General features: G+C 43.0%; 1 protein-coding gene across 1 annotated transcript in view; it reads left to right on the plus strand.

Moving 5' to 3' along the window:
- The window catches only part of LOC128734974 (serine/threonine-protein phosphatase 4 regulatory subunit 1-like), a 367,083-nt gene that overhangs the window by 285,729 nt on the left and 58,167 nt on the right, over window positions 1-23,187 (plus strand). Inside the window, exon 3 of the mRNA XM_053829397.1 lies at window positions 18,390-18,499. Coding sequence (XP_053685372.1) covers window positions 18,390-18,499 — 110 coding nt within the window. The remainder of the gene's footprint in view (window positions 1-18,389; window positions 18,500-23,187) is intronic.

Genomic DNA, 23,187 nt, shown 5'->3' on the forward strand with positions numbered 1-23,187 from the left:
GTTTATTAATGACCGCGATTTCCAGCTCCAGCTCGCTGCCTCCTCTGCGGCCGTCGTCACCGCGCCGCCACTGCCGAAGGAAGCAAAACAACCAACCGCTTTCTCTCCCCTTTGCCTACGCCTGGCCTGGCCAGGCCAGGCCAGCGTCCGTGCTTTCTCTTTCTCTCCTGCTCACTCCTCAAATCTTTCAACATCAACCATTCGAGCCCGAGAAAGAAAGAGCTTTCGCACATCTTTCACTGTTGTGTTTCCCCGTGGAGTGCGCGCCGCGCGGCGCGAAAGCAAAAAGCTTGCAATCAACAAACGGTACATTTTCCATCATCGAACAACCCGCGAACGCTGCCGCACTGCTGCTGTTGGCCTTTCTCGCTCGCACAGTGCGGACCCCGGCTTTGTGTTGTTGCCTTTTCGCCCGGCGCTGGAATTTTGCTTCGGAACCGGTTTCAGTCCGCCCATTCTTCGATCGCTGCCTTCGCCACCGCGCGTGTCGCGCGCGCTCGTTTCCCAGGAGGATTCTTGTGAATTCCAAACAACCGCCCGCCAACCCTTTCCGTTGGCCGGGGAAGGGATCCTAACCGGTAAACCGGTGAGTGAGTGCGGGGCAACTTTTCGACCCAACGCGCGGAATTCTTCACACGATCGCGATCGACTTCTTTCTCCACCTTTCGCTTCACGCTGGCTGCGAGGAGAAAAGGCTTCGGAGCTGCACTCTCCATGGAATCTTAGCCTCCTCCCGTTTCCAGGGCCTCGGCGAAGGCCCTCGCCGCTAGGACCCGGACCTGATTGGAGAAATGGAAATGAAAAGAGATCGAAGAAAAACAACATTGGTCCCCGCACCGTCCGTCCAGTTCAGCTCCAACCGGAGGTCCACCAGCGGACACTGCGATCGCTGTAGGCCTTCTTGAACGAAATGTTGTAAATATAGTAGTAAATTTTTCAAGACCCCCTCGCGCAGGTTGATCGACCCCAAGCAGACCCGAAGAGCGACGACAACGACGACGACGACGATCGGAGGTTATCAACGGCACAATCTGTCAATGTCGTTGCGCTTTGACAGTATGCGGCGGCGCTCGGCCGCAGAGAAAGAGATAGAGATGACAATCCGATGCCGTGCATGGCATTCAGCAACTGGCCGCGTCGGTTTCGGTCGGTCGGTCGGCCAGTATTGGTGGAACGGATTGTTTTGTGTCCACGTTCTGCCTGTGTTCCATGCGCTGCGCTGCGCGTGTGGACAGAGGAGACGCAGACGACTTGACTTCCCTACAGCTCTCTTTCCGGCCACCGCACCGAACCGATGCTGTTCGGTGCGGTTCGCCGAATGGAATGCGAGTTGCGGTAATTTTATTATTTTTATGCTGAGGATTGTCTTCCTTTATCGGGCATGAAAAGTTGTTCATATGTATATATTATATATGATTTTTTTTTATTTTCTTGTCGGCGTTTGCCCCTCGAGAGCGATGTTTATGGGGCAGTGCGTGCGTTTTTTCGTGTGAATTTTGTTGTGTTTTTTTTTTACTGTAGAGAAAAAGAAAAAGTTTTGTTTTTACATCGGAATCTAGGCATGCCGGCCGACGATACATTTGGATTTTTTGCAATTCCACACGTAAATTTAATGAGGCAATGTAGAAAATGCTGCTTGAAAACATCTCAGGTGTTCGAATGCCACAGGGCAAGTGCACCATTATTGGAAACCTTTCTTTATTGAGTACATGAACTTGTGACTATGATGTAGTTGAGCAAATCATTTCATCATCCCGGAAAAAAATCCAACGGTTCAGGTTCAGTGCTCAATTAATATTCTCTTTGGATTGTTTTGATTACGGCAAGAATATGTTATCAGGTTTCCGTTTCGTAGTTTAATTAATTTTCCGGCTTATGGATGTATAATGTTCAGCCTAGTTCTTATTTTAAACTTTCAAGTACACAAAAAATTTCCAGAATTTTCTGGAAAGTTTATTTATTTACTTAATGCAGTTTCTTTCGGTTTTGCAGTCGAAAAATGTAGCAGAAAAATGGTGTTTTTGTGTTTCAATTATGTCTTAAATTTGTTCAGTTTGCGTCACATTTATTTGAACACCAGCTGAGGGTCAGATCTTGTTCGAGGTTACGCGAGGTGTTTTTTCTCCGGAAATCCCTATAGTGAAGGAGAAAAATACCACTTTCTTATTTGTACCTTGTTTGTACATTTGTTGCCCGCTTTACTTTAGTAGCAATGGTCTGCTATCGATCCCGCGCCGAACGAACTATTGTCCTTTAATACAATCGTTCCTGGACCTGGGCTGCCGTTCTCTAATCCCTTCGTACACCGGCTGAGCGTGCATAATCTTCGACAGCGCACATTCACCGGGTGCGAAGTCTGCCTGTCTGTGTCTATGGCCTCTTTTGGTTCTCTGCTGAAAGTAGTTTAGGCTACTCTTTCGTCGGACATTCTGGTCAAGCGTCCAGCCCACCGCAGCTTGATACACTGTACTATCTTCACTATATCAGCTTATTTGGACACTTGATACAGCTCGTGCTTCATTCGTCTGCGCCACACTCCATTTTCCATTTAGCTGCCTTTAGTACTGGCGCAAATTTCCAAGCGCTCGTCGATCAACTTCCTACAGGATTTGCAATTCATGTCCGTAAAGTGCCACCGGGAGAATGAGTAGAATCTGAATCTGTATTTGCAGAGCACACTGGAAATCTGAGAATCTATTGAGCGCACTTTTGTGTGAATTCGCAAACTACGGGACTTCAACTGACAATTCGCCGTTTTACTTCGTCTCGTGGCTTACGTCGTTGTCACATGTCACAAACCAAGATATATGAAGTCCTTCAATAGTTCATATCGTTCACCATTAGAGCTTCAGCTAAGATCAATACCGTGTTCCAGCCATGTACTTCGTGCTGGCAGTCTTAGTGGAGAGTCCCAATATCACCGCTTCCGATTCCGAAGGAGGTATCATCCTAGAGGTATCATCATTCGCATGCGCAGAGGTCATCCGCAAAACTAAGAAGCATGTGATATTTCATCTCGTGATGACAGTCCCGTTCGTTTCCATGTTTGCTCTTCGTAGTGCACCTTCCAAGGTAATATTGGATGGCAGATTAGAAAGTGATCCCCTCTGTTTCAGGTCTAACCTGTTATTCTGACGCATGGTTTTGACCCATCCAGCAACGTGCGAATCAGCCTAGTTCTAGTTTCGTCGACAAACCATGTTCTAGTATTATCTGTCACAGCTTATTTCGTTTTACTGAATCGTACGCAGCCTTCAATTCAGCAAATAGGCCCATCATAGCCTACAAGTTGTATTGTTTTATTCCCGGAACTAATCTAGTAACTGACGTAGCGAGTCGGCGACTCTAATTTGTTATTAGTTTCGGTGAGGATGGTGCAGACCTTTCGACTCCAGTATCTCAGACCATAGTGTAGGATGGTCGGCCTCCATGCCGAACATCCAAAGTAACGTGGGCGACGTGGGTTTAGAGGTCGGAGAGGAAACGACGGTTACGAACGAGGAACCTAAATCCCTAAAGGTGAGCAAGGCACCGGAGCCGGACGGAATCCCGAATATGGCTATTAAAGCAGCTATTCTAGAGGCTCCCGAATTATTCGGGGCATGGACTCTTCCCGGACAGATGGAAGCGACAGAACGTGGTCCTATTGCCGAAGCCGGGAGAACCTCCGGGTGTCTCCTCGGCATATAGGCCGATCTGTCTGCTCAATACTGCCGGCACGGTGCTGGAGAGGGTTATCCTTAACAGACTCGTACAGTACACTGAGGGTACAAACGGTTTGTAAAGAAACCAATTCGGCTTCCGAAAAGGCAAATCTACGGTGGATGCCATCTTGTCTGTCACTAAGACAGCCGAAGTGGCGATCCAGCGCAAGAGGACAGGTATCCGCTATTGCGCAGTTGTCACGCTCGATGTGAGAAATACGTTTAATAGCGCTAGCTGGGACTCCATAGCCAACTCGCTTCGGAACGTCCAAATTCCGGTGTCGCTGTACAGGATTCTGAAAAATTATTTCCAGAATTGTGTGCTATGCTAGAACACGGAGGAGGGTCAGAAGTGCGTTCCAATCACCGCAGGGGTTCCGCAAGGTTCCATACCGGGCCCGGAACGTCATGTATGACGAGATGTTGAAGCTAAAGTTCCCGGTAGGGGTGGTGATTGTCGGCTTTGCGGACGACATCACCTTAGAAGTCTACGGTGAATCTATCAGAGAGGTTGAGTAGACGGCTGCCCACTCTATAAGCATTGTTGAAGATTGGATGCGATTCAGGAAACTGGAGCTAGCGCATCATAAAACGGAGGTTATCGTGGTGAACAACCGCAAGTCGGTACAGCAAGCAAATATCAGTGTCGGGGACTGCACTATTTCGTAAAGGCGGTCCTTAAAACTCCTGGGAGTCATGGTCGACGACAAGCTCAAATTCGGAAGCCACGTCGACTATGCCTGCAAGAAGGCTTCCACAGCTATTTCGGCATTGTCTCGTATGATGTCTAATAGCTCTGCGGTATATAACAGCAAGCGAAGGCTTTTAGCCAACGTGATCCAGTCCATACTCAGGTATGGCGGGCCGGTGTGGTCATCGGCGTTAGGTACCAAAAGGTATCCAGCCAAGCTGGAAAGCACCTATCGTATCATGTGCTTGATTTCACATGACGCAATCTGCGTCTTAACGGGTATGATGCCTATTGGCATCATCATCAACGAGGACCTAGGGTGCTTCAACCAACGTGGAACAAGAGGCATACGGAGTACCACAAGATCGGCCTCGATGATCACATAGCAGCGGGCATGGTCTAATTCCACAAAAGGCCGGTGGACACACCGACTTATCCCGGAACTATCCGGGTGGGTCAACAGGCGCCACGGCGAAGTCAACTTCCACCTGACACAAATTCTGTCAGGGCATGGTTGTTTTAGACAGTATCTGCACAAGTTTGGGCAGCGGAGTCCCCCGCGTGTCCCGAATGCGTGGACGTTGATGAAACTGCAGAACATGTTTTCTTTATATGCCCTCGTTTCGTGGGCGTGAGAAGCAACATGATGGCAGTGAGCGAATAGGACACTACTCCGGATAACTTAGTCCAAAGGATGTGTTCCAGCTCGGACGTCTGGGGAGCTGTCAATGCGGCTGCTACCCAGAGTGTACTTGAGCAACAAAACCGCTGGAGAGCCAATCAACGGCGAATAATCAACCTAACTACCATAGTCCAGTAGTTATCTAATAGAGTGCGTTAAGTACAATAGCCCCTTGCTGAAGTGATAAGGTGGTGCCAGGGGGATTGAGGCTGGAGACTCGACTAGAGTTTTAGTGGGTCCGGATCCTCACGCCCCATTATGGGGGTCGGGATACCAAACCCCACTACCTGAGTTGTATTCTCAGGTGTCTGATAGTACCATATCTTCTAAGGTGCTCAGCAGATTTCCCTACTCGTAAAAAAAAGACCTTTTGACTAAATTTTCTTTTGCAGTTTACTATGCTAGTTAAACTTGTTAAGAAAAAGACTTTTTGGATAATTATAAAGATAAGTCAATAGCGTTTCTAATTATGCTGCTTATCATTTATTACATTTATAGTAAAAATTACAAATTCCATAAAGCTAGAAGCATGCGGTGAGTAGCCTGGAAATATTTTGTTGAATTTTAGAACGCATGAGATTACGCTGTTTCTTCCGTAATTAGGCATTTTATGTTTGGTACTCGTTGGATCTAGTTTCCCTGCGTTTCATGTACTACCATAAAGCTTGTCAATATACCATCCAAAGATCGATTAACTTAAGATCTCGACTTCTTGGCAGTCATATTTGAAATCTTTCGACAGCAGTTTGTTTAGAAAGTTTTCCAATTTTTAGGTAAGATGAAGGCTGGCTTAGCATTTAACGGTTTCATAAAAAAAACTAACAAACGGAAGCCGAAAAAAAAAGAAAAAAAATATCCAGGGACATTCAGGCCAGAAAGTTGTACAACAAGGTTCTGGCGAAGTACCAGGGATGCTTCCTTGTGGACGAACGACTTGTGTATGTGAAGATGGATTTTGAGCAGCTTCCTGGGCAAAGGTTCCATTTGGACACGACTCGAAGAAATGTTCCTGGAAAATTTGAATAATTTTTTTACTGACTAATTTACTAGGAAACTCCTGCTCTAGTAAGGGATCTACAGTTACAGTTACAGCCAAAACCCCAAAGTTTTCGTTACAAATCAGACTGTGAGCTCGAAGAGCTAATAGAAAACGAGCCTGAAAAAACACATTTTGCCATATATCAAAGCACACAAAGGCCCTGTGAAGTTTTGGATTTGTAGCATAAGCCTCGCAGCTTCGTTGCGATTGGATTTTTTTGCTCAATTTTGCTCTCTAGAACCGTGATTAGTGTGTAATAAAACCCAAATTATGCTGTATAAAGCTTGATACTAAATTTAAAACTCTCTCAGTCACAGGCCCAAAAACTAAAAGCTATGAAATTGCGGAAGTTCTCTAACCTGAACGCCACGATGAATCCAGTTGCAGTTCGATCCACCACAACAGCGAACAATCAATTACCCACCCAAGACATCACCGTTCGCTACTCTACCGTCCGGTCGGTCGGTAGAGGCAACATGGCTGGCTGTCGTCAGCGGACGGACTGTATAGGTATATACCTACTGGCCAACATCAAGATTCGAGTGCCTCCCGTCCACAGCTCGAGGACCTCCTACCGGTGCCACGGTTTCGCTGGTTGATCGGTGGGATCGAAAACGAACGGTGCATCAATTGACCGGCTGCCTCACCGCTGCGCTGCGCTGGCTGGTCAACCAAGAGATCCCTTTCTCCTCTCCACCCCCCAACCGCTGCTGCTGCACTCCATTCCTGCTGGGGGCCACTGCTGCTGCTACGCTTCATCGTGTCGTCGCATCTTCAAAAGAACAGCGCGCCGATAAACACTTGTTACATTCCGCTGCTCAACATTTACAGTTAGCTTTTATGCATATTTTACCATATACACTACACACAGCCATACGTCGTGTATCGGATGGCATTACACAGCGCGACTGGAAGAGCCGCCGCTGCCGTCGCCGCCGCCAGTGGAACCCCGCTCCACCGCAGAAAGAATGCCGACCCCCAGTTCCAGGACCCCCCTCGATCCTGTGCAAACTTGAAGTCCCACTGACTGCTATTGAAATTAAAGTTGACTCGAAGAAATCTATTCTCGTTCACGATCTGCGACAGTTGCGAAGTTCGCAGCTTTCATTTCCGAATGTGGGTACGGTCGACTGCTCGTCGTCTAGTCCAGAGACAGGCGATAGAAGATTTCTCAATGAGATGCTGCCTGCTAATGAAGGAAAGTGGAATCATTGAGACCCGGCAATAATAGCAGGTCACGTATTGCAACTTAACACGTTCGATTAGCGCTGGTGTGGCATTGATACACGCAGGCACAACAGTTTCGCGGAAGTCGGCTCTGGCTGGCTAGTGCTCAATCGCCATTCATCAGATGTCTTCTGCCCCTTCGTTTTCTAGCCCATTTGCAGCGGTGACCCAGATTTCAGCAAGTGCTCAACGAACGGGCCTCATTCGAAAAACAACTGGATTGGATTAAAGTCCGATGCTTCCGACGCTTGCGTTGCGTTGCGGTGCGGTGCGGTCCGGTGGAGGTAAAGGCTTCCGTCAACAACAAAAACAACTCCTCCATACCTGACTGAGTATGGCTCACTCACCCCCCTGACCCTGAGCGGCTGAGCACTCCGATAGTGGCGGCGAACGCATTGCGAAAGCTTCCCCCCTATATCATCCGCGTCTGGGAGAATGCATTTATCGGTGCGTAAATACAGACGCACACACACGCGTAGGTACACGCAGGGACTCGTCACGGTTTAAATGGACGTCCGCTCGGTTTAACTTTCGCTTGCATTAGTGAAGTGCGTGTCTGTCGGTACACCCCTCTAGGGAACATTATAAATATGTTCAGTAAAAGCTCAACCAGTCGAAGCCTCCGACGATCAGAACATAAAAAATTACAAGTATGGCGCTGCGGAAATCGGACTATGCTGGCGCTGGCTGGCTGACTGGCTGGTGTTGGCTGGATGGTTGGTAGCCTCTGTTTTGTCTGTACGCATTTTTCCGTTATCTTTTCACTGAGCTCACAGGCTTATGTTTCTTCACCGGTTTTGGGTTGCTGTTGCGGTTCTCGTTACTTCCTTTCTTCCTTCCTTGCAGTAAGCCAGCACGGTGTAGAAGTCGTCACTGACTGGTGGAGAGGGTGGTGTGGTGCCGGGAGGCGTCGGGAAAAGAAGTATGTTCGGCGTGCAATGACTTTTCTCTCCAGGCACTGGCAGGCAGGCAGGCAAGCAGCAACGCCGCCGCCGCCGCCGCCGCGCGGCTTTACATGTTTGCGTCGTGTCAGCAAATATTTGTCTCGGCCGAAAGAAAAGGAATCGCTTTCGGTGGAAGTTAACGATGCCGCCGCCTTCGAGTTTTACTGCGATTTTTTTAACGGCTTAACTCGATTTATAGCATTTTTTTCATTCAGAGAAAAATTCAACGCAAAAATTCAGGGCACGGGTTCTTAAACCGTGTATTTTTATTTATTTATTGAATTGTTTTTAGTAACCTACTTTGAATTTCTTAACAACACTTTAGAACTTCTAAACAACTGAAAAGTAAGCTGGTCAGCTTATTTTGTTAGTCAAAGTATAAATTAATGCGAGACAAAACAGCATTAATTTAGAATCTAAATGAAACAGAGGGCACCGTAGCTGCAAGATCACCGAGTTTGTTTTGACAAGCGAGTGGTCGTGAGTTCGAATCGTAGTAGAATCAAGCTATTCGATGTCAAGCGGCTTTAGCTTGGGTTTATTCTCAGGCCCCTTATTACCCTTCCTTCATACTGAATTCTATATTACCCCGAAGAAGCCTCTTGACAGTGCAAAAGTCACTCTTATAGTTTAAGTGCACTGGTCAGAGGAGCGCAATGAGTCCTCACAAGCAACAGCTACGAATCGGTATTTTCTACTATGGTTTTTCTTTCTGTGAGAAGCATTTCATAGACCAAAATTTTATCTTCAAACTTCGCCATATCTGTCAGTTTTCTTGCATAACCTTAGATTAACTTCTTGTGAACTTCTTGTGAAGCACTGAGACTAGCTCAAGCATCCCCCTTCCTTGACTAAGGAGGGGTTCTATCAGAACATGCTTCTTACCCGAGAAATACACATTTTGTGTTTTAGATGCCCAGATAATTCTCATGTTTGGTTGAAATTTGTATTTCATTGGTATGATAGTCCCACCTTCAAATACTTTTTTTTTATTATTATTTATTTAATGTGGTTTTTACCAATACACAGTGGTCCAGCAGCGAAAATTAAGTGGAAAAATTTTTATGGTTCAAAATAGCTCCCTACAATGGTTAGCAATGTTGAACAACTTTCAACTCTAAAAGGCAATTAATGTGAAATCAACGACTAAGTTCCAGTTTGGCTTGTAAAGACATAATACATAATAACTTTTTATTGAAAAGAGATAGAAGGATAATTTCTTTGACAAAGATGTAGCAAAAGATTATATAAGTAACTTTGCCAAAGACGTAGTAGGCGTATTTTCTATAGTTTCTATGTCACAGGGCGTTTTATATGAAGGCCTCTCAAACATCACTTTTTCGCTAATTACTTCAAATTTAATGGTTTTATTGCATCATAATGTTTTACAAAGTAGTTTCTCTTGTCAAAAGACAAATTTTTGTAGAACATTGAATGTTGAAAACTTCTACGTAGAACGAGTTCTAATATTTTTCCTGTGTTTTTTAGTCTTTTTCAAAATAGAATATTTCAAAAAGGGGCAAACGGGAAAAAACTTAGCCGTTTCTGAAAGCTTGAAATTTTATTTCAAACATATGTGAAAACAAAAAACTGGTTTTTTCTGTTACTTGAGTAAGGCCATTACATATATTTTAAAAAGTTTTTGTCCTTCCGGTGTTGGGCCACTGATGGGAGGGGGGGGGCGAAAAAAAACAAAGAGACTTTTTTAATCGAGTAAAAAAATGGATTTTGGGCATTTGTACTTCAAGTTTTGAACGTGTAAACCAAATCTATTTTTGCTTTTAATATACTACGTTATTATTTTCCGTGCAAAAATCTACGAAAAAAGACTAAAACAAAAGAAAATTGTTAGGGCCGATTTTCGAAAATTCCACTGTTTGAATTTCGCACTCGTGCTAGAAGCGTTAACTCAACTCGTACACTCATTTTTCGAGTTTTTTTAGGTTGCAGAGCCCACAGACAATTGATTTTATAAAAATAATTTAACTCATATCCTACAAATTATTTTTTTGTGCCCCGATTTTTCAACCCAATTTCCAAGGGCCCCCCCTTCTCCTCTCCCCCCCCCAAACAACAAAAACTTTAAAATGATGACAAAAACTTTAAAAATAATTTGCAATGACCTAATTTCACTTCAATTATTCCATGTTGGGCCATTTTCCACTATGGAACATTTTCCAATATCTTCTTGAAGTCGATTAGAGCCAAGTCAATAGTAAAAAAGAAATTTGTCGTGCCATGACATAATTTCTTCTAATTGTCACATAAAATGGTCGGTGTTAAATCAGACCGGACCAAGTCGCCAAATTTAAAAAAATGAGTTAATAGGCCGTATGAATAAAAGAGTTAGAGCAAACTCTCCCATAAGATTTCACGGGAAAAGCAAAGCAAAGCAAACTGTTTTATTCATACGGCCTAATGACAGCAAACGATCAAGAATCTTAGCTACATTACATTACAAATCACGAAAATGTTACAAACAGCGAGAATTATGGGGTGATTTTGAAAGATTAATAGCTATAAACCATATAGAGTAGCAAACTTTGAATGCGTTTTTATCGAAGTCAGCGTTTTGTTTTGCCTGACTTAACACCGACCAAATAGTCTTCGAATTTCGGATATAACATCAGTTTTTTATCTGCACCAGTAGTTTTGGATACATATCAATCTTTCAATTTTCATTACTTTGCAAATGTCATTAATCTACTATCGATAGTGTCTTTTTGAGAAACACAGGAAAACACAGGACAAACATTATAACTCGTTATACGTATGAGTTTTCTACATACAATGTTCTACAAAAATTTGTCTTTTAATAACAGAAACAACTTTGTGAAACATTATGATGCAATAAAACCATTAAATTTGAAGTAATTAGCGAAAAAGTGATTTTTAGGAGGCCTTCATATAAAATGCCCTGTGAAATAGAAACTTTAAAAAATACGGCTACTATGTCTTTGGCAAAGTTACTTATATAATCTTTCGCTACAACTTTGTCGAAAAAATTATCCTTTTATCTCTTTTCAAAAAAAAGTTATTATGTATTATGTGTTTACAAGCCAAACTGGAACTTAGTTGTTGATTTCACATTAATTGTCTTTTAGAGTTGAAGAAATTTGCTGAACATTGCAGGAAGCTATTCTGAATCGCTTAGCCGCAAAAGTAAATTTCCACTTAGTTTTCGTTTCTGGACCACTGTGCAATGGTCATTCACCACCTTCAAATACTTCCACATGCCAAATTTGATGCCATTTGCTTGATTAGTTCTAGAGTTATGCAGAAATTTGTGAGGGCCCCCGCTTCAAGAGCGGGGAGGTGTCTCGAACTATCGCAAGAACCTTCTCCGGCCCCAAAAACTCCCGCATACTTCACGATAATTTTCACGCCGATCGATTCAGAAGTTTCCGAGTCTATAAGGGTCATACAGACAGATGGACCATTCCGTTCGTTGAAACATTGTCTTTGATTGCTTCTTGCAATGCTTTAACGTTGCTGTATATTAACATACACAATTTTCTGTTATTTTATGCTTTTATGTTGCTCATGATTTTGAAAATTGTCCCTCAGATTCTATTCATATAAATTTATGGGGATTTTCCGCAATTAAATCTTCGAAGTGATACCACTGAAGAGATTCTGTGTTGAAAGAATTTCGAAATAATCATAGGTACAGATCGCACAGTCAAATAAACCCTAACTGTGCATTTTTAGGTCCCACTTGCCCCGGGTACCTTAAGTAAACGAGGATTTTTTTGCATTTGCTTTAGGCCATCACAAATATTTAAGAAAGTTTTTGTCCCTCCGGTGTTGGGCCACTGAAGGGGGGGTATCAAAACAAAATATGGATTTTAGGAGGGTACAAAAAAATATGGATTTTAGGCATTTTTACTTAAAGTTTAAACGTGAAAACCAAATCTATTATTGCTTTTCATAAATACGTCGTTATTTTTCATGCAAAAATCTACGAACTAAAAGACAAAAACGAAAGAAAATTTTTTGGCCGAGTTTCGAAAATTTCACTGTTTGAACTTTCTATTTCTATTTCGTGCTAGAAGCGTTAACTCAACTCGTACTCAACTTTCGAGGTTTTCGGGCTGTAGAGCCCAGATACAATTGATTTTATAAAAAAAAATTAACTCATATCCTTCAAAGTATTTTTTTGCCCCACCGATTTTTTAAGCCAATTTCCAAGGGGGGGGGGGGGGGGGTGTGATGATGATTTGCAATGGCCTTATTCAGATTTGAGAATTTACTAAAAATACTTGAAAAAAATTAAATCTATTTTCAGATCAACTTGTAGGTCAACTTTAAAGTTCATTTTCAAGCAAATTTTTAGGTTCATTTCTATTTTCAAGTATATTTTAAATTCAATTTTGGGCCTCTTTTAATTTACATTTTAGGTCAATTTTCAAGTACTTTTTGCGTCATTTTTACAACCTTTTTTATGGTCCATTTTTGGGTGAAACTTCAGATCCTTTTTTGGACTGTTTTAAGTCCATTTTTAAATCGATTTTCAGGACAATATTGTGTTCCATTTTAGATCCCTTTCAAAGTCATTTTCGATCCATTTTCAAATAATTTTTGGATGCATTTTTGGAATACTTTTAGATTCATTTTTAAATTTATTTTGAGGCCCACTTGGACGTCTATTTTTAGGTTTATGTTTACTGCTGCTACTAGCATGATAGTCCGATTTTCTTTGAAGTTTCCTATATTTGGGCCTATTTTATAGGCAGTTTAGGCCTATTTTAATTTTAGGCCTATTTGTAGCTCTATTCTTAGATTCATGAAGGTATTTTAGGTCCATTTTCAGGTTATTGTAAGTCAATGCTCAAGTTCATTTCTAGGTCTTTTTAATGGTCCAATTTTAGGTAACATTTCAAGTCCATGTTTTTACCCATTTTTGGTCCATTTTTAGAACCAATTTTAACGCTCAAATCAAATCAAATTTAGATCAAATTTTTGGTATAAGTTTAGGTCCATTTTGATAAGTGTTTTGAGCATCATTCAGAAACTCGTCTTTAGGCCCGTTTCATATCCGTTTTCCGGTATAAAATTTACATTCAAAATCGATTCTTGGTGCCATTTTAGGTCTTCTTTTAAGTTATAAAGTTATAAAAACTTATGACCCATTTTACCGATTGTAAAGATTTTCGTAATTTTTTAAAACGGTAGTTTTTTACAATCGACGGAGGGGATGTGTTGATAGTATCCAAACAGAACGGGACAAGGCATGAAGGAGAAGGAGCGGAAAATAAGGTGAGGGAGAGTCATTGAAGCAACGTTTAAGTAGTTGTGTACCGTTCCTCTTTACTCAAGCTGGGAGACCCGCGGGTACAAAAAATATTTTAACCAAAAAATATTTTAATGAAAATTAATTTCGCAGATATCGTTAGTTATACTTTGCGAACCTTCAGTGAAAGTTTGGACTCGTAAATGAATAATTATGTCTGTTTTCTGCTGATCTTGTTTTGGAAACTGATTGATGGTAAAGTAATATTTGGAAATTATTTCACCACACGATAAAATATGACAATTAAAAATTGTTAGAGAATAAAAGAAAAAACATGAATCTTCACTAGGTACAAAATGCAGATGGCAGATATTTTGAGATAGTTCAACTTGTGTAAAGAGCGATTGCACATCAATTTGTTCAACTCTATTGCAATTATGTACGTCCAATACCGACCGACGACCACCCAGGTTTCCCATCATAGGCGGTACAACAGGAACCGTCTTGGCGGCGGCACAAGAAAAAGCAACCAAACTCCGAAACCAAAACGGGGAAACCCCGAACCGGAAAATGTGAGGCATAATCTTTTATTCAATTTTTGCAACCACCAATGTGGAAAAAACTGTCTTCTAACAGTGAGTGTGCTAAAGTAGCGTCCAGCGGGCAGGCAAACGTTTTCGGCAGTGGCAGTGGACCGGTTCACGGGAAAATTGGCGTAAACGAAAAAACAGTGGATTCACACCATCGCATCATCAGGAAGCTTCCTCGCTGCTAGTGTTTGTGGTTGGCGGGGCTTGCGGTAACTGCGAGGAGAGATGGTAATGCGAAACCCAATTTCAACCAGGTCAATAACCAATCGAAAAAAAAATCAACAAAGTAAGAGAACTAAAGTCGAATATACAAAACCACTAGCAGAAGGAAAGCAGTGAAGAAAAAAAAACCGTTCGCACATGTAGATTCGCGTCGATTGATCAACACTCTGCTTCTGGCCGGCTCAACGAAAACCGAAACTTAGAGTGTGAGGTGCTATTTTCGGTCGTCGGCTTTTTCGCGCCGCGGTTCGATCTCATCTGAATAATATGTGGAGCGTCCGCGTCGCTCATCACTCGCTGTAAAATTTGGCTTTTCAACCGAAACCGGCTCATCACTCCTACATTGCGAATGCGCGCGAATTTCTTTCCATCGCGGCTCATTATTTCCGCAATTTTAAAGTTCCTCCCGCGGTGATGTGCTCCCTCCGCCGCCGGCCGGCATCCCCATCGCTCACCGCGTCTTTCTTTACCAAATCCTTCCCATCCTCCCCCCACTCCCCCCGTCCGGGAAAGAGATTGTTCCGCACTACTACCGACCGCGACCGTGAACTTCTCCAGCGGGAAACTTCACCGGGCGGGCAGCACAGCGCAGCGCAGCGCAGATTCTCGCTTCTTTTAAATCACCCCAACCGGCATCATCGGCAGGGAGAGAGTTAGCTTTTAAATACAGCGAAATGGAATTTCCCAGCGAATGGAAGATGGTAAAATTGCGAACGATTCGCGATTTTTTCACTGCTGCTGCTGCTGCTGCTGGTCCGGCAAACAAAAGAAAAGTACTGCCTCGTCATCATCGTCATCGCTAATTGCGCGCTCGTTGATCTGATCGCTACCAACCTGGACGGTGATGCGATGGTAACCCTTCACTTACGTTTTTTTTTTCATTGAATATTTTGTATGTGTCTGTGTTTCTGTAAGATAGAGTAGTTTTGAAGAGCTTCACAGCTGCATCTTTTCTATTAGCCTGTGCTTGCCCTTTACTCTGATGAAAAAAGCCCACAACTTGTTCGCGACTTGGAGTCTTGATAACTCGGTTAATTAATGGGAACTTACTGGGGTGGTGGGAATAGCAGCTGAGTTTTGTCTATGGGAAGTTTATCGTGGGATATTCTAACTTAGCTGATGTGAAAGTGTCAGGAAGACGTTCCAATGCTGGTGAAAGGCTGTATTACTATTAGCAGCAGGAACAGCGTCACTAAGCTAGCTCCATATCTAATTGAAGGGGGAGACAGCAAGTAACTTAAAAATATTCCAAAACCATCGATTACAGTCGCAAAACCAACCGCTGGGGCAACCCCACGTCCGAAATAAAACTTTGATAGTTGAATTGGGAACCCAAATGCTTCGAATTTCCCAAAACTGCAGAGGTATTCAGCGGTTCGAATGAACTTGACAATCCACCCGAAATCCAAACACAGCGCTGTGTACCATCCATCGTAGATTGAATCAATTTGATCAGGTTCCTGGGGAAACCGTTTTCGTCGATGATTTTCCATAGTTCTTTTCGATTGATGGTATCATATGCAGCTTTGAAGTCAACGAACAAATAGCGCGTGGGAATTCTGTGTTCAGGGTCTTTTTGGAGCATTTACCGCAGTATGAATATTTAATCTATTGTTGACCAAAGCCAGCTTGATAAATTCGCAACAAATCTGTTCGCAATTGGTTATAGTTGGCGGAAAATGATGTGGAACAGCTCTTTGTAGGCGACATTCAGAACAGTGGTCGCACGGTGAATCCACAAGCCTCACAGTCCTCCTTAGTCTTCTCCGTTTATCGTACCGTTGAAGTTGCTTTCCTCGCCGCCATAGTTTTCCACCTGGGCGCCATTCATCGGTGTTCATCGAAGTGTTGCTTCCACCTTCCGGTTACCTTAGGACCGTCTGTAAAAATACTGCCATTCTTATCCCGACACATTTCGGCTCGCGGTAGAAGGCCTTTGCGAGATCCGTCCAGTTTCTGGTAGAACTTTCACGTTTCCCGAGAACGATGCAGCCGGTCTAACTTCAGATACTCCTACTCTTCCTGGTAGCGCTTTTTCATGCGGAAGATTTGGGTTCGCTAAATCTACTTCTGTCTGTATCTTTCCACGTTCTGACGCATGCCGCCCGCGCAGCGTTCTCCTCATCCATCATCCTGCTACATCCATTGTCAAACCAGTTGTTGCGTTGATTCCGTGGCACGTTCCCGATGAATTTCTCCGCTACACGACTAATGGCTGTTTTGATGTTGTTCCAACAGTCCGAGAGTGGGGCTTCGTCCACTTCCAGCTGCGCAGCTTCGAGTAAAATTGCGAAGTTTATGACGACGTCTAGCTGTTTCGGTCGTGCGAGGTTCGGAACGGAGAGTTTTAACGCGTATTAACCATCATTAGGTAATGGTCCGAGTCAACGTTAACACTTCGATACGATCTAACGTCTATGATGTCCACTAAGTGCCGATAGTCGATCAAAACGTGGTCCATCTATGATTCTGTCAGATTTGGTGACCTGCAAGTGTAATTGTGTAGGAATCCATGCTGGAAGAAGGTACTACGTACAGTCATGGTCTTGAAGGCGGCAATGTCGATAATTCTTAGCCCCATTTCGTTGGTCCGCGGGTGTACTCTAAACCCCTTTTTTACGAGTAGGGAAATCGGAAATCTGCTGAGCACCTTAGAAGATACGGTACTATCAGACACCTGAGAAGACAACTTAGGGTGGGGGGTTAGGTATCCCGACCTCCCTAATGGGGCGTGAGGATCCAGACCCACTAAAACCCTACTCGAGTTTTCAACCTCAATCGCCCCTGGCACCACCTTATCGGTATTACTTCCAGGAGGGGCTATTGTGGTTAACGCACTCTCTTAGATAACTACTGCACTATGGTAGTTAGGCTGTTTATTCGTTGTTGATCGGCTCTCCAGCGGTTTTGTGACTCAAGTACAATCTGGGTAGCAGCCGCATTGACCGCTACCCAGACGTCCGAGCTGGAACACATCCTTTGGACTAAGTTATCCGGAGTAGTGTTCTGTCCGCTCACTGCCATCATGTTGTTTCTAGCGCCCGCGAAACGAGGGCATATGAAGAAAGCATGTTCTGCAGTTTCCTCAACATCCACGGTTTCGGGACACGTGGGGAAGTAGGAGTTGTTTGATCTGCCACCATTTGCCACCTTGGAAAATATTTAAGCTCAAAGTAGTACTATTTTTCATCAAAAATGCTCAAAATCTGCGAAACTACAGAAAATCGCGTATAATAATGTTCTTCAAAAACGTTGATTTTAGCAAGATAAATAACTTTCTAGAACACTATGAACACGTAAAAGTTGACCAGAATAAGTCAGGGTTTAAAAACTGTTTTGAAGGGTGTCCACGAATAACGCTTCATAGACAATTTCCATGAATAGATACAAGTATGGTGTCTTTGACAAAGTTTTTTGTATTGATATTTACTACAACTTTGCCGAAAGTACCAAACCTGTATCTCGAATGTACGAGAAAATAAATTTCGTATCTCACTTTTAAGGGAATTATTCACCCAAAGATTTTTCTCACAAGGAGGGGCTTGTTCTACCAAGAAATGTTCCTAAAGTACTATAAGTACTCCTATATACTATAAGTACTATATGTGAAAAACTTCACGTTTTGGCGCTATATCAAACGATCACGTATTTCGCTATTTGGACCACTGTGCACCGGTTTCAAAGCAAAAGTGGAGGGTTTTTGGTATCATCCTAAGCATCGTGGGCATCAAATAAGAAAGAATATAAGGATTTCAAATTTTCAGATAATGAACAGATACACAAGATTTTAATGAAATCGTTGTACTTTTTTGATGTAATTGCTGAGTTAGGTATATATTATGCGTCATTTCTAGTTTCTCAATAGTTTGATGGAGACGCATAGTGATTTTAAATTTGGAATCTGGAAGATTTGCCCAACATCAAGTGTCAATGCCAATGATAATGAGATTGATATTAAATAATACATATAACTTCTCTTGAATAATTAGTTTGACAAATATTCTTCTTTTCCTTTTATTTCTAACTCTGTTTTCTATTTTTTATTTTATTTTTACAGAGAAAACTACCCGCGCGTCCTGGAACATATCATCCACACGCAGCCGTACGTGCTAAGCCGAGATTACAAGGAGATCCTGAACACCCTAGACATCGTATCCAGCGATTCAGGTCAGTATCCTGCCCGCGTAAATCACAGTGGCCATTGTGTCCCCGGTACCACCAATCGGCGGTGTCCTCTAGAAACTTCTTTTGGGCAACTCATTATCAATTACGATCAGTACACCCACGGGGGCAACATAGATCATACCAAGCCGACTAGAGAACCGCTGCTAGCGGTTCTGTCGCTGCCGGTCGTTCCATCGCACAAATCAATCATCCCAAGAGTAGTCAACTAACGCCTACCGTCGCCGGCACCGCTGTCTTTGGATGACGCGGCCTATTAATAGGACTCAGTCCATCCCGTTTCCCCGGCAATGCTCCTTCATTTAGCGCCGCTGCAGGTGACATTTTGCAGAACTAAATCCGAAGTTAATTTTCCAATTTTCGGTTGCCCCACCATCGGTGCTGATCATCGCTGCTGGTCCCAACGCGAAAAAAAACTCAGAATTCATTGATACAAATTTGCCACCCAGCAGTTGCGCGATCTCCGGATGTCGTTTTGGTCGTCGTCGTCGTCGCCAGCAGCGTCAAACAATAACAAAGCAACGCCTTTGTACTGAGCGCTTGGTAGACCGACTTGCAGAGTAAGCCTTGAATGAAGGAAAAATACAGAGCAGCCGCAATGCCGCAAGGATCCACGGCCGAATTCGCAACCGGCTCGACCGACCGACCGGTCGTTGAACCGCTCAGCCATCGTCGTCTTCACCGGCGAATTTTTGCTTCGTTGCTTCTGTCCGCGGTGTGTTCTTCTTACAGCCGCCGCCGGTATAGCGGTGTGCATGTGCGAATGCGATTGAAATTTTTGTTTACGTTTTTTTTGGTGTGCCCACCAAGGTCTGTCCAACGAGCCCGGAGGAGGGACCGGCCGGTGGGGAAATTAAACTGACTTGCTTTGCTGCGATACGGAGACGCGCGCGCGGCTGACGGACGGAATCGGTGATAATGTTCTGCCAAAATATTTTCGTCGCCGCTGGCTGGCCCGGTCCGACGGAGTTCGCTAGAGAATTTATTTCTTTTGGGCAGTACCGGTTTCGGTGGTATCGCAAATTTGTTTTCACCGAGATACAATGTTGTCCGGGACTTGACGGTGACGATCAAGATATGTAGAATGATCGCGGATGTGACACGGAACTTTTTTTTCGCACCGCGCAAAAACCGTGAGAACCACCCTAGATGATGACCACTCGATCGTTCGAAATTGCGCCTTGAAAATGCGCGGCACAAACAAACGCACACATACACACATATGATGGGCATGCATGTGGTACGTTTCATTCTTGTTGTGTTCTGGCCCGTTGTGGTTATTGCTACAGGAACAATTTGGCGAAAATTTACATGAGGCCGTCGTTGACGTCATGCAACCCTGGTTGGTGGCGCTGTGATTTATGGAGCAGTTTATATTTTGGCTATGGCGATTTCCGGTTAAAGTTTGGCGTTATCGCTCCTTCGTGAAATTTTTAAACTTAGACTTTCCTGTAAGATATTGGCTTGTTTGATCGCTATTCTTTAGGGAGACATTCCGGCTACTCGTCGAAAGTCGAGCCTTTCGACACTGGCAATTCAGATCGCATATGGCGTTTTCTCGAACCCCTAGTTTCTGAAGTTAAATTTGGATCTAAATTTAGCACCCTTCCTTTTTCTGTATATGCAGTTGTACCGTTTCGGTTTTGACATTTTTCACTCAAAGATTTATTACCCGTAATCGATCGTACCTACTATGTTCGCTTGTCTTAACTATTGTAGAACTGGTAAGACCCCACCGTGGGGCCGAAGTTCTGCGGAGTAGACATACCGGAGTGCATCACCATTCTAGCAGATCGCTAGGTAGGGTTGCCAGTTGTTCAATTCCAGTTTTTCCATCCACTTTCAAAATTTTCTAGACTTTCTACCTTCGACTGATCTTCGAACTGCCAGTAGATTTCCTGCTCAGATACGTGAAAAATCAACTGGCATCCCTTGCAGGCACACTCCATGTGTGCGTCTAATGTCTTCTTCAAGTCCGTTGCAGCCATCCATTTAAACGGCCAGCCGAAACGGCACGGTATTTATTTATTTTTGCTGTACATTTTTGGAATTAAAAATCTATCTTTAGCCCCTGAAGAGGGAAAGTCTGTGCCCCTCGACTTCTCGACGAATATACGCCAGATATGATGTTGCAGCCACCGCCGTCGGCGTCGCCATGCCCGTCGCCGTCGTCGCTACCGCCGCCCGTCGCTGTCAATTCTGAGCGGCAGGAAGTGCACACAGGCAGTTTACGCTAGCATACCTACGACTCCCGTGGGGTTCATCGAAAGGTGTGAGCCCTGTCAAGGGAGCAAACGGAACAAGCGAGTGCGCGCGCGGAGGTAGACAGGCGGAACGTTAAAAATGAAAACAGAGAAGATCGACCGCGATGGCGTGCGAGCATTCCATCTCACTAAACCATATGTTGGCACCCACCGCCGCCGCCCGTTCCCCGGAGTTCGCCCTGGAAAGGGAAAGACGTTGCCTGATGTGGTACCGGGGAAAAATAGAACCGCGTGCCACGGCATAGACGCCTGCGTTTGCCTTGCCGGTCGTGCCGCTGCTGCTGTGCGGATCCTGTGTGTGTCTGTATATATGTGGATCTGCTGGGGGTCGTTGATTTAATGGTCGATGCCGAAGTCGACTTCCAGCCGTTCCGCGGTGCTACGAGCCCGTGACCAACCGACGTGAGTCGCGTGTTTCTGGCTGGCGCACCGTCGTTTCTCTCGTGATGCGTTTTCCGCTGGCGTTGAAGATTTTCGTGTTTTTTTTCTCTAGTTTTTTGAGAGCTTGTGGGTCGTGTAATCTGCAGATATACAGTAATAGATGTTCCGTTAGCGTTGTACTTTTGCTGGATCTTTGGAAGAGTTTTGATTATTTGTAGGTTTTGTTCAAACTAGAAAGCGATTTTTTGCATCGTTAGGAGTATGTAAAACAAATTTCAATTTCTATGAATTGTAAAATCTAAAAAATTGTCAAATAAAAAAGATTTGTTCCGCAAAAATAATTTGCCGACACTTTGCCTTTGGATTGTCCGACGTTTCGTCCTGTGATTGTGGTTATCTTTAAGAAAGCTGGCAAGAATATTTATTATCAAGTTGTTGGTTGCTCTGTTTTGAAACAATTTAACATTTTTCATAAAATTGCGTATATAGACAATAAGCTAAATCATGAAAACTTACGAAACGGTTGGGGATGGATCTCTAAACTTGATAGAATTTGTGGATTTACCGGGGTATAGGAGTTTTAACTCCTGTTATTTACCTCATTACAATTTTTTTTCTATAAAACATGAACAACGAATTGATTCGGTTGTTTTACAGTCTAAACATTGCACTTTAGACTAGCGTTAATAATTTTGTCTTCATACCGGAACTTCTCTCGCCCTCCCCTACGGCTTCATAAGCCTAAATAAAAACTGGGCCCGAGCTTATCCGAAATGAAAAATTTCATAACGACTTGAAAGTATATTAAATTATCTTCAATTCATTCTTTTGGAAGATTTGAATGCACAAAAAAATGGTGTATAATAAACATAAAAGTCAGTTTTTTAGTTTAAAAATTGACTTCAACCTTCTCTAAAAAGTACAAAAATTACAGTATCGTGAAACAAAACCCGGTTAAACATCAAATAATTTTATACGCTTTAAATCACATATATACGCAAAGTGCTTTGTTCGAGCAGTTCTTGAGATATTTATTTTACCAGTTTTTAAAACATAGTTTCGAGTAAAACGCTATTGAAGTTTTCGTTCACTGAACAATAGCTCACGCCACGCTCGGTACAAACAGTTGTAACGTTGTCCATTTTTCGAATTTATCCAAACGGTTTCAGACGCAGATTTTTAAATGAATTTATCCAAGATATTTAAATTTAGAAATAAATCAATGAAAAAAATGTAATTTTTTGAGGTCCCCTTAATGTACGAAATAAACAGCAAAGTATCCAATACACTACTTTGTGGAACATTGTGTAGAAATGTTCTGTGAGATATGCGTTATTGAAAATAACCCTAATAATGTTTTACCAATCATGTGAAACGTTTTTGTTCGCTATTGGGCAAGTAACGAATTCTCAATTCTCAATTCTATTCTTGCAAAAATCTATGTTATAGGGATAAATTTTCCCGCAAATTTCTTTTTTCGACGTTATAAAAAAAGCCATTTATGCTATTACAAACCATTTTTAAAAAACAGCCCTGCATGAAGGCGAATATAAAACGCATTTAGCCAGCGCATACAGTTATGCGCCTTCTTTTACCAGGCACATGACTACTGAACTGCTGACAGTATTTATCTTTCTCAATTTTCTTGACTAGCTTGTCAGGCAATTTTCTTGCTCTTGACTGATACTTTAGATCTCAAAGTTTAGTTTTTTAAACTGTCTACTTTTGAAGATGAACCAATAACAATATTTACGTTTATTGTAATTTCGTTTGCCGTCGTCGGCAGTTTAAAATGAATGTAGAGAACAACATAAGCATGAACGCAAGTAATTCGTTTGAATTGTTGCTTGGCTATCAGGTTGGCAATGCTGGGTTCAATTCATTTGTACTAGAAACAGCCAAGAATGAGCAGTATATTGCATCAGTTCAGCCGTATTGCATAAATTGAATATGAAATTTCTAAGCACTGATCAGGAGGCAAAAAAAGAAGTTGGACATGAGTAAAATTTTGACGTAGGACTACGTCTC

This window comes from Sabethes cyaneus, chromosome 2, assembly GCF_943734655.1.
Source record: "Sabethes cyaneus chromosome 2, idSabCyanKW18_F2, whole genome shotgun sequence".
Classification (NCBI taxonomy): domain Eukaryota; kingdom Metazoa; phylum Arthropoda; class Insecta; order Diptera; family Culicidae; genus Sabethes; species Sabethes cyaneus.